General features: G+C 37.7%; 1 protein-coding gene across 4 annotated transcripts in view; it reads right to left on the bottom strand.

The window, feature by feature from the left end:
- EXOC5 (exocyst complex component 5) overlaps positions 1-12,609 on the bottom strand; it is a 29,458-nt gene that overhangs the window by 12,491 nt on the left and 4,358 nt on the right. For all 4 annotated transcript variants that reach the window (XM_068947450.1, XM_068947451.1, XM_009670658.2 and 1 more), the window contains exons 2-11: positions 12,083-12,174; positions 8,239-8,386; positions 7,766-7,960; positions 3,451-3,515; positions 2,970-2,998; positions 2,706-2,815; positions 2,161-2,205; positions 1,919-2,059; positions 754-836; positions 128-337 (exon numbers count right to left, since the gene is read on the bottom strand). In XM_068947450.1, coding sequence (XP_068803551.1) covers positions 128-337; positions 754-836; positions 1,919-2,059; positions 2,161-2,205; positions 2,706-2,815; positions 2,970-2,998; positions 3,451-3,515; positions 7,766-7,960; positions 8,239-8,386; positions 12,083-12,174 — 1,118 coding nt within the window. The remainder of the gene's footprint in view (positions 1-127; positions 338-753; positions 837-1,918; positions 2,060-2,160; positions 2,206-2,705; positions 2,816-2,969; positions 2,999-3,450; positions 3,516-7,765; positions 7,961-8,238; positions 8,387-12,082; positions 12,175-12,609) is intronic.

The raw sequence follows: 12,609 nt of genomic DNA, 5'->3' as shown, positions 1-12,609 counted from the left end.
TACAAGCCTGCTCTTTTACAATTGATCACCACACATTGATCACCCGACAAGACAATCACTGTTTTTCTCCCCCTTACCACCTCCCTTCCACTTTAAAAGAAAAAATTCACAGAAGAAACTAACTCACCCTCCAGTGCCAATGGACCTCTTCTGGTGGTTTTTGGAATCATAATAGCGTTGCAGAATCATAGCGCTCCTCGTTTTCAAATAGCCAATTTCCACCTCAATGTAATTCTCCAAGTAGGAAATGAAAATGGATTTGATAAGCTTAGACAAGAAAGTCTGCTTATCAGTACCCAAGTTAAACTCCATCAATTTGCTTGAAAGATTAGTAGTTCTTCATGCAAAAGAAACAAAGAAGGGGGAGAGGAAGAAAAGGTTGTATTTGCATGAATTACACCATTACAGGTTTATAAAGCACATAGCACAACAGAATACTGATCACAATTAGGACTTCTGGCAACTGTACGTTTAAGTAGCAAACTCTGCATAATTCACATTTCATTATGTACAATACAACTGCAGTCATGTAAGTCACTAGGTGAGATGGAGAGGAGTGGCTTTTGGAAAATTTCAAAAACCAAAAAAAAAAAAAAAAGTTAAAAAAAGGCAAATTACTCTTTCTCTCCGAGATCACTATAGTAGATACTTTCTATTGAAAATAATAGTAACTATTTTAAATGTTTTTAGGAATGAAATCATCGTAACAGGAGGATATCTACAACAATAATTTCATCATCAATGTGTATATACCTCGTATATAGATCATAGAGATTCTTAAGGTATTGTTCTGCATCTGACTTCCTGTGTTCTTCTAGCTGGTCTTTTACATAACTCTGTAAAATTTAGGTACAATAGCCGTTAGAAGAATAAGCGCCAACCACAGTTCATCCCCCTTACTTGTTAGATTGCATGGAATTTACCACAAAGTAGATATCTATCTTTGTAAGGTAATTCATACATTCTTTGTTTTTCAGTTGCTAATTTACAGATCTTGCATTACCTAGAGATATAGATTTAAAAGATATCTTTTACAAGAAATAATTCGAAAATACAAAGGAGTAGCACGTGAGCTGATGACAAAAGACATAAAGCTTTGAAAATATGCTTTACCTACAAACACAAAAAACTATAAAAAGTCAAAACCACTGGAGGCCTAGAGATATCTTTGCAGTTCAGACTAGACAAAGGAGATGTGCAGGTCCACTTACATACTTGTTTATCTTAATAAATACACAGAGTAGTTGCAAGCTTGTAGCCTCCACGTTATTGAATATTTGACATAAAATATTAAGTCAGAACTGATGCACAAATTTGGCATGAAACCCAAGCTCAATCTCTACATCAGTGTTATTGTTGACGGAGAGAATAACCACACTGGGTTAACTTTACACACATAAGTGAGTATATTCACAGGACAACAAATTTAGCATTTTCAACTACACCAGACTTTCACATAAATATTGCATTAGCTACGGGACAACATTCCCAGCATAAGTTATTTTTGCTTACTCAATGCTCGCCTCACACGTGAAAACCAATTCCAAAAGTGAACAGATTAAAGATATTTATTAAACGTGAAATTCATTTCCTGACATGTTTTGGGTAGGGGGCCTACAGAAGAAATCAAATGTGTCTGTAACATCTTATGAATTAACTAATAAATACACTGATTTCCTTGTAAGTTTACATAACTGATTTTGAGCTTTTTCAGTCACACTGCATTCAGAGTACAAGCAGCTTTATTTGAAGTAACCCTGATTATCTGTCTGAACTGTTACAGAGCAATCAGATACGGTTTTACATCTTCATATAAGATCACAAATATTATAAGTTCTCAGTAATTGTTAATACCAGCAATAACACTTACAAATGAAAGCTTCCTCAACTAACTTTAGCATGCTAAAATTTGAAATACCTGAAGTTTAACTTCAAAGATATTTTGAATGAGTTTGGCTAATACAGTCTCTGGATTGCTAAAGACTTCTCCAACTTGCTTGTTCACTCGCTGGCAGAGGATGGCTGCATCTTCAAACACATCATTTCTCAAAAATGCACCCTAGGGTTTTAGAAGCACATTTCAAAATATGTTTACAAAATCCTATAAGATTAAATAAATCAACACCCAAAGAGATGCAAGTAAAACGTAAAACGCATTACCTCTTGACACTGTTTTATGTACACATCAACACAATGGGAATAGCCCTATGGAAGGAGAAAAACAACTCAAAATTAAAACAAGTTTTCTATGCTTTCAGCATAGAATGAAATAAAGGAAATAACGTACGGTTTTCTTTTTTTTTTTTTGCAAAAAAAAAAATCACAAACGTGGACTCTTTCAAAACCATTTTTGTCACAAATCTAACATAACTATACTTTCACCACTCTCCATGGACATACATTGCAGGTTTTAATACTCCTTCCTCAAAACCCAAATTCGGCACACACATATAAGACGAGATTATCTCAGAACGAGGTCTCTAATAACACCGCCTCTGATCCCCCGTAATCTGCCTCCTTTATCTCCCTACATTTGATTTCAGATGGAACAATAGAGTAATTTTAAAGGCACACACGTTATCTGATGCAGGGATTGTGCCTGTGGAAATATTACACTTAGAATATGCATGCATTTTAGCTTTTTTTTTTTTTTTTTTTTCCTCTCCTCTCTCTCTTTTTAAAGCACTAAACCCCTTAGTTTTTACCTTAAAATGAAGTAAAACTGCTGCTACTTCTCTCATTCTGGAGATTTCACCTCTCCGCTGCGCACTGGTAAACTCTTGAATTAGCTGGCACTCTAAATCATGGTACTTACCTGGAGAAGAACAGGGAGAACAATAAAAAATCCATCAGGCTATGCAATACAAAGCACTGCCAAAGACTGTAATACTGACAGTATTGCATATTTCTTTAATCAGCTTTAACGATTCAAATATAGCAATATGGATTGAGTTGCACAGATAACTTACTTGCGATCTTCGATTTTACTTCAGAAAACCTGTTAACTCAAAAAAATACCATATTTATAATCAAATTCATACCATGAGAAATCACAGAAATCCTAGCACATTAACAACAGGCACTCAATTATTTAAAAAGGGAAACAGGTAACACAAAGATGACAAAAAAGTTGCATGTTTTATACCCATAGAAAACCTACAAGCATCTAATTTACATCGAGCACTAAGTCAGCATACTGAAATTATCCTATTAGAAGTCTGTTAAGCAATTTAAGATGCATAGGTAAAGACGATCCTACAACTTGAGTACGTGAACACAAATTCAAGAATAGAGGCGAGAAATAAACACACAATCCACCTCAAAAGCTACTACACGAATCACTGAATAAAGTAAAGCACTTAAAAACAATAGAGAGGAGAAGTATCAGAAAGTTATGGCTATGTAAAGTTCTTTTATTTATTTATTTCAGATATTCAGATAGAATTTTACCTGTCAAAAGGCAGTTCCTGTGCAATCAAATGCAGTTTCTGAATAATATCAGCTGCCTCTTTAATCTGTTAGGAGGAAAACATGACAGACAATCACTAAAGAAGGTTTGATGAGATGGTATTCCTTTCTTCCCTCTCCACTGTTCTGTTTTCATATACGTACTTCCTATTTCTAAAGTTGTAAAGGATCATCCCGTTCAGGTTCCTGACGACTGAGATCAACTTTTTCAATATAAAATTATATGGGTCAGTAAGAAGATAAAAGGTCTTTTTTTATATTTATATAAATATATTCACCTTGGGCACATCTCTGCAGTTGGGCAGAGACAGACCCAAGCTGCCTGGACAAGTAGCTCATCACTGCACCATGCCAACTTAACTGTAGAGCTTGCAGACCAAAGTTTCGTCATGGCTGATTAGACCAGAACGTGGCTAAAGCGACCCCCCGTCAATTTGCACCCTTCCATTTAAGAATAAAGTATATAACCATAAAACACAGCTGGCTGAAATGCAACATCATGCTTTACAAGGCAGTAGGGTAAAAGTCTTAATGACTCACGCCTAACCAGAAGAAACTACAGAAGAGATCTCTGTTGAACTCAAAAGTGAAACGACTAGCGACACACTTTCAGACGTTTCAGGGAAAGCACTGGTGAATTCTTTTCATTTGAAGAAAGCAGAGAACAACCATATCCAGAAAAGCTGGACAATGTGGGACATGGAGAGGCAAGGTGGGGAGGGTGCGGGGGAGGAAGACATCAAAGCAGAGCATAGCTGGAGTACCTAAACCCTCCCAAGGAAGCAGAAATGGAAGTTTATATATAAAAATCATAAGCTCTGAGAGTCACAGCAAAGATTAAGACAAAAGCTAGTTTGTCTTGCATCTACAAAATACAAATAGCTTCACGGATACAGAAAACTCTCAAATAAAGTTAAGGCAGCATGCAAACTTCTGCTCTGTCCTGGATGGCAAAACCTTTTAGCATTCATCTTTCCACAATCAGTCAGCATGAGAAGTGCACCCAAGCAGCATTTACTGACTGTTTCGCTAGGTTGACTAAAACTACAGAAACACCTATCTTCAATCTCTTGAAGACGTGCTGAACACAGCTGGTTGAAACGGAAGTGGATTTAGCTCACTGAATGTAAACTGGTTCGAACTGGGCATGGCTCTGTGATGGTTTTAGAGGCTTCACTATTCAGTCTTGGGGACTGGAGGACACCTTGAAGGCAGCAAAGGAAGCTACTTCATCCAAGCAAAGCCTTTACTTTATGACTTGACACAACGGAATATATGAAGAACATGCAATTTATCTTATTTTCCTGCTGGTCACGTTCCAGAGAAGTGGAATGACTGGGAAGGAAGCAACGAAACCCTATTCCCCCACCATTTATGTGGGGCTTGGATTAAAGCTTTTCACGAACAGCACGAGGCACATGCACAAGAATACATAGCACAGTCACCACATCAGTTTGGCTGTTCAGCAAAAACAGGAATTCCAATTCAGTACATCCATATTGCTTATTAAGAGAAGCTTAGGTTTTGAACTGTTAGCTTACAACAGCCTCTCAAAAGCAGCTCTGCTTCTCAAATAAATCCAATGAAATAGCAGTTATTTCTATTAGCCTACAGCAACCTTAATACCTAACTAACAACCCTGATCAATACTGATGTCATTATGATGGTCTATATATTAGCAGGTATTTGCCAGTGTTACAAAAACACAGGTTCTGTCTTCTTTTCACACAATAGCTGTCAACTAACTTCTTAGATTTTATTGAATTCAGGGCCTTTTCTTATGCATAAGAGAAGCCATGACAAATCAATTTTCCATGGTTTCTGCTCAAATCTGGACATATTTCATTTTTAATTGAATCAGGCTTCTGTAAACTATTAAATCAAAATAAATATGGATTCTGTAAAATATAACTTAAAGGCTATACTATATCTGGAAAAAAAATCAGAAAGACAAAGAACAGTAAGAGAAAAATTTTAACAGATAATATTATGAACAAGAAGTTAAAAGGCATAATAGAACGACACTGAGCATTGAAGAGACATGCAGAAAAGGATTTAAGGATAACAGCAAACATGTTAAACATGAACACAAGACAATACTGTTGCACGAAGTACAAACAAACCGCTGGATAATTTTGAAAACAGAATTGTTTTAACTGGTGTAATTTGCTCACTTTAACGCTCTTCAGCACAGAGGGCTAGTTAGCTGGCAGTGCAAGGGCAATAAGGACTCCAAAGAGGATGAAGACATGCAATACGTAGTATGGGACACAACAGAAAATAGAAAACAAGTCACCACAGAAGTTAGAAATTGCTCAGTAGAGCAATCACTCAGAAGAAAGTAACGCGAGAAGCAACACTACAAATGTAGGGAAAAAAAAGAACAAAAAAAAAAAGAGGAGGAGGTAAGGATCCAATAGACTGTAAGAACTGACACTGCTCATAAAAAACATGAATTTCCTAGGAAACAACTACATTGTAATCCCTTTCCGCCTATCCTTTCTCCATATACCCTGTCTCTATGCCTTAGGGAAAAAAAAATGTGCTTTTTTGAGGGATTGTACAGTTCAAAAAGTCGTAATATTCTCCAAAACAATGTCTAAAAACACACCAGTTTGATGAACAACACCATCAAGCATTGATGTTTAATGTTAAGGATATTTGTTACTGTCTCATACTTCAAATCTAGTTTTAGCTTAAAGATGCATTAAAATCTCATAGCATATGTCTAGGCAGGTTCTTTTGTAAACACTATTTACTATTTAAATTAGGAGGCAAAAAGTTACTGAACAGAACTAACTCACCTTGACTGAAAGCAATCTGTACAGCACAACTCATACCCAGAAAATCTTGTTTGTGTTCCCACATACCTCCTCCAGACTAACACAAGACATCTGATCTTTACTACACTTCTCTTTCTCCAGATTTGTTGAATGTCTTATTATTTTTCAAGATATATAAGGATTAATTTGTTTGCCACTTTTCAGGCTTACTTTATTAATGTACCATAGTCTTCTGAGATCCTCCACTAGAAATTATCAATCTTTAAGTTATTAGTAGAGTAAAAGCAGAATTCTGAATAAGAGACCCTTCAACAGAATACACGTAATTCTCTTTAACTTGTGTTATGATATTTAATACCACGCTGTCATAAAATACTTTGCACAGGAATAAAATGAAATATATGTTTAAGACAGTAAAATGCTTTTCTACTAAAAAAAAAAAGTCTTAAACAGATCTGGAAACAACAATTTTTGTTATGCTGAAACCTTTCCGTTTTCCTTGGGAGTCAGAAATTTTTTTTTGCGCTCTGTTTCGCTAGGGCAAACTATCAACCCGTAATTACCATATATCCACAAATCGTGATTCAAAAGTCACTGTGGAACTGACTGCTTAGGAGTACAAGATCATTAGTTTTCACTTCCCTGAGAGACACCTTCAGCTAAGTAGTGAGGCGATGACTATTAACCTGTTCTTAGGTCCTTTATGAGATATATTTCAAGTACAGACATACTTGTTGCTGAATGTGCAAACTAAATTTTTGCTGTTCCCACATACTGCAAATTTTCCTGAGTGCAATCATGTACACCGCTACACAGGAGAGCGGGAAGAGTCTTCAGGACACACCTCAAAAACTTTACTTATCCATTTTATATCCTGCATAGGGGAATATCACATGTGCCCTCCTCCCTACAGCTAGGGACTATTTCTTCAGTTCCCTTCTATCGGCCACACCATTCAGATTCTACTCGGTTTACGATCCTACTCTTGAAGCATACAAAAAACAAAATGTTTAAAGGTTTCTTTGAAGTTTTCCTGCCCAGTTCCTCTAAATCAGAGGGTGGAGACATAACCACAGGACTATACAAAGCCGAAAGGCATGCTGTGACAAAAAGGTATCCAAGGCCAGTGGACTGACCCAACACAGTGAAGTTTCACAAAGAAGTTGCATTCAGAAATGTTCTGCATTACAGGGTGGATCTGAGGCAAGGGGTTCAAAGGAAAAAGGCAGATATTGTATGCACTTTAAAGTTGCCCTCCCAGCATTTCTCAAATCTCTGATATTTTCATAAAATGAAAAATGTCACATTGCCACATTAAGCATCACTGAATACAAACGCTTTATCAGCAATCTGCAGCTCAGTGTTGTTCATTTACATTTCAGAACAATGAAACTTTAACAAGTCAGTCACTCACTGGTTTGAAGTCTGACCATGGTAAGTCATGGTAGCAGCTTGTAATTAGGGCAGTACTGCTTATTGCTTTGAACTGCTTTCATCCCGCTGACAGCTCTTACCTTTTCAGAGTTTGTAAAAACATCAGACTTCAGCTCTCCATCCAGAAACTCATTAAAGTATTTCATCAGCTTCTGAGCCTCCACAGCCCGTTGCCGTGGCGTGTTTACCCCCTCCAGTTGGTCACCAAGGTGACAGACCTTAGTTGCTACATAGCTGATGTGCTCATCTAGCTCTTGAAAATGTTGGAAGGCAACCTGGGAGAACATAGACACAAAATTCATGATTTCCATTTACTGTACTTTACTAGAAACACTAGGTCACTTCAGTAAACAGCACAGTGAATCCAGGCATCAGCTTCTCAAGTGCTGCATCTCAGAACTACGGAACTGCTCAGAACTACTAAATTAAGTACACACAACTGCTTAAAGTCTTTATCTCAAACATTGGCTCACTGTACCAAAAAACATTAACAGAGCATATGATGCTTGTAAAACTTTTGCAGCTTAGCACTGGCTATATGCTCCAGATTTACCTGATTGCTTTTCTGCAGCTCTTGTACTTTCTTGGCAAATTCCTTCGCTTCCTTCTGGCACTGTTGTTCTAGCTTCTCCACCTTTCTCTGAATCCTTTCATCCATTACCTGCAATTCCTGAATATGATTCACAAATTCTTCCAATAATCTGATTTAAAATAAAAGATAGCAAAGTAGGCTTTAGTTTAAAAGACATTATCTTGTGCCCAGAGCTTTAAAAAAAAAAAAAAACAAAACACTCATCTACAAAGGTTGCTATAATCATGCACAACCTACGAATGGAATTTTCTTTTAAACTACACTGTTCCAGCTGTGCAGAATTCTCTCTAGGATGACACAGGAGCTATGTGATCACATAAATGGCAGGTGGCAGGAAAATAAAGGCAAAACACCAATTGCTCAAGAACTTGGTTCTGTCACTGTTTTAAAAACAAACAAAACCAAACAAAAAACACCACACACATACCACTATACATCCCCAGTCTTTATCAGGGCAAAGGCTATCTTAGGCTGCTTCATCCCTTCAACTGAACAGCTATGGCAGTAAAATATTTTCTACTGTACAACAGATTTTATAATAATCTTATAAACTAGCCTCCTATTAGCAGGTGATGAAAACAACCATATCGTCTCATAATGTTGTTCAGTTGTAACCATTTTGCTTCCTGATTTCATTCCTTTTCTCCCTATAACTTACACCAATTTATTTTTTTTCTCCCTCCCCGTCGCTTGTTTTTCTTTCAGACTCGCATTTTACTCTTTCCAAACAAAATACACTCAAATGCATTCTTTGGTCTGTTCTTCCTCCTTCCATACTCAACATGTCTCTCTTGTCTCTCATTCCTGTTTTCTATCCCGTTCCAGTCATCTTTTCATCTTCTAAAAACATCCTAGTCTCTGAGGCACAGGGTATAAAATTATTCCCAGGTCCTCCACAACCACAGACCTAATGCTAATAGCCAAAAACATAATAAAGACTGGAGAAGTCTGTCATCAAGGTTTAATGTCGAAGTAGAAGAGAGGACGAAAACTAAATCCTTCCCAGGAAGCTCTTTCTAAACTACTCAGAATTCTGCATTTTCACCTTACGCTGTATTCAGAAGATATGCAATGACTTTGAAGTCCTTCCAACCTGCAGTACTGCTGAGAAGCAGGAGGAGCATGTTGTTCCTCTCCTGGCTCCCCATGCTCAGGCTGGAGACTCTGAGCAACCAGAAGAGAAGAGGGGAAGGTTGTTAATCTATCCTCACGTGACTCCTTCCCAGTGAAAAGCTACAGTACCTGTCTTTGCAAACGCTTTGAGCGGTTGAGCCAAGCGATACCTAAATGAGACTAACGCGAATCTCTTCGGTTGCAGAGGGTCACTGAATTTTCAGTATTTACCTCTGCTAAAAATGACTGGCTTTTACCCTGCTGCTTGGAGTACATGAACTGCGGCAGCATATGAACTGCCTCTCTGTTCTCTGTATTAATCTAAAAACTCAGTGTTTCAAATGATATCTTTAAAACAGTAAGCAACTAGAGTCATAACTCAAAGAAACCTTGACTACGCAGAGGTGCTTGTGATTTCTTTCCTTGCTCTCCTGCTTGCCAGAAGCCCAAGAGTAAGCACGTTACATTAGATTCAGAGAAAATCATGAGCAATACACTTAAATTTACAAAAGTATTTTTAAAATATTATTTGAATGATAGTCAGTGACACACACCATAGTTTCAAACAAAAGCCTAGAGAAGGGCAAATAGCTTCTATTCATTTTAATGGGCTGTTCAATTCAGTTTGGGTTGTGTTTTTTTTTAAAAAAAAGGTATTACACTAATACAGCTATTCAGCAATAGCATTCAGTACAGCAAGAGCACAAAGAAGGCTCAAGCAGAAGAGGAAACCAGTGGTCAGGTTTCTGAGAACAGAAGTGAAGAATTCAACAACCTTTCTACAATATAAAAAAAATTATAGCATCGCTTTCTAAAAATAGAGGAGAGAAAGCACGTCCTTCACGCTACAAGGTCTCTGTCTTCATTTGGCACTAACTTTGTCCCCCCCATACTAAAAGTTCCCAAGAGAAAAATATTCACAGCTGTAGGATTCTCCCATTTGTCCTAAAAAACATGAAAGTACATTGCAGAAGGTAACATAATCCAAAAGAAACATAAAAGATTGTTTAAATCAAGTTGGTATCCGTATAGATCTTTGATTGCTCTAAATTATACGTTACAGACAATTACGAAGAAAGACTTAGAGGAAGTAATTCTGCATAATTCCAGGCTTCTTCCTGCTTAACTCACACGTAAAGCTCTTTTAGGACGCAGACCTTACAACGAATGTTGAGGGTTCAGCACCTTGCTAGAAAGTCCATCATCATTTTTCTTTTTGCATACCTCCAAAGAGCTGGATTTCTCAAGAAAGTGTGTCCTTTGACTACGCTAGTGAAGGTTGTTTCCATAGCTGCCTTTGAATAAAAACAGCTTTTCTGTAAAGTATCGAAACTTCTTGAGTGTTCTAGTTCAGATTACTACAATCTCATTCTGGAAGAAAAGCATGTGGGTGAGAAGTCCCTAAAAAACAGCTACCGCACTTGGAATTCATACGCTACCATAATCTAAATTAATGTTCAGGTAGCTAAACCTTTTGTTGAGCCTACTAGCCGATATGCCTTCCAGAAACTGTAAAAGTAGAAAGGTCAAGCTCATCTCCCAAGCTAATACTAATTTGAGAAACAAAAATACTTATGTCAATTACATCGCTAGAAAGGATATCAATGCTGAGACAAAAAGCTTAACAATTGCATTATTTGAAATAGTAGCTCTTTTCAAAATAAAAGAGGATCCAGGAGGTAGGAATACAGAAGCCTAGATGTTTAACTCTGCCATATAAAATGGTGCATCTGAGTTACCAGTGCACCACCCAATGCTGGCCCAGAAACTAGGCAGCTGGTCTCTTGACTTGGGGTGAGGTTTCTCAAAAGAGCCAAGCCAAATTAACAGCTCACCACAAACAAGAGAAGGTCCTCCTCTGCTTCCTCCTTCCTCACTTCCCCTACTCTGCTCTTGCTCCTTCCTCACCCATATTCCTCCCTCACCACCAGCTCACAGACACACAATCTCTTCCCTTTGCACCTGCTCTGAGGCTTTTCCAGTCGCAGAAGTTTGCTAGTCCTGATTTGTAAAAAAGCTGTCTTTTTTCAGATTAGTTTTTTGACATTTTAGTGAGCTAAATCAACTTCCCATGAGATCAAAGAAGTGTCTAGAGCTGGCTTGAGAAGAGTCATTGCAGCATGCAGCCAGGAGGCTGCAGGAAAGGGGCCCCAAGACCATCTCCACTCAGCAGCAGCAAACTATTAGTTTGATTCAGACTGTATCACACAAGCCCAGGCTGAAACAACCTGAGTTAAAACTGCCACATTCCTGCCTTTCTTCCCATCCCACCTATTTGTTCATGCCCTTTAATTTCCATCAGCACTGGGAATAAGTCCTGCAGCAAGTCAGTTCAGGGAGCTAAACTAGCAAAAAACTCATTAAATTCACTTAAACTTTCCTAGCAGTGAAGCCTCACATCATGTTTTAACCCAGCAAGTTTAGTGCTTTGGAAACATTCATGCCTGACCACAACAAACAATATTAATTCTCTTATTCAAAAGGTCTAAATCAGAGAGTGACTTTCTCTATTCTTGTTACTGAATAATTGGTTCTGAATAATTGGCTCATGGTCACAAATTCTAGCAATTCTCCCAGATGAAAACCTTCTTGGACAAACACCGAAACTACATACAGGCTTTCTGTTATACGTGTACTAAAACAGTACAATTAGAGATGCATTCACTTTGACCATTATGCAATTTCATTTTACCTTTTTGGATCAAAAGCTTCTCCACCTCTGGAACCTCCTCCAGGTGTTCTCCATGCCAGGCGTTCAATGTATTCATCTGCCACAAAAGGCTCCTAGCCACAGAAAAAAAACTCCTTACAATGTACCACAGCAGGCAGTTTCTTAAGCAGCTGCTCACACATCATTTTGAAAGCATTTAGAAGCTTTACTACAATCAAGAGCAAGTACAGTGTTGATTATTACCCCATCACCATTTATGTTTACATATTTAATGCAGAAAACACTCTTCTTAATACAGTGGGTTTGAGCACCTAGCACAGAGGTTGCCAAAATACTAACAAAGAATTTGTTGCTGGTCTGTGAAGAGTCGACTCTAAACTACCTGTCCTCATTTCCAGGTGAGCTTATGGCTTGTCATTACAGAGTATCTTAAGCATGCATCAGCTACGTGAATTTAAGATGTTACATCACCAAACCCTGCTGTGGCCCACTAGTCTTCAAGCTATGTGGCAAATCAGAGAGCAGAACTGATCTGGCTAAAAAAATTA

This window comes from Struthio camelus, chromosome 5 (genome assembly GCF_040807025.1).
Source record: "Struthio camelus isolate bStrCam1 chromosome 5, bStrCam1.hap1, whole genome shotgun sequence".
In the NCBI taxonomy this organism is placed as follows: domain Eukaryota; kingdom Metazoa; phylum Chordata; class Aves; order Struthioniformes; family Struthionidae; genus Struthio; species Struthio camelus.
The sequence above is the reverse complement of the archived record's forward strand: the minus strand, read 5'-3'. Positions and strand labels throughout refer to the sequence as shown.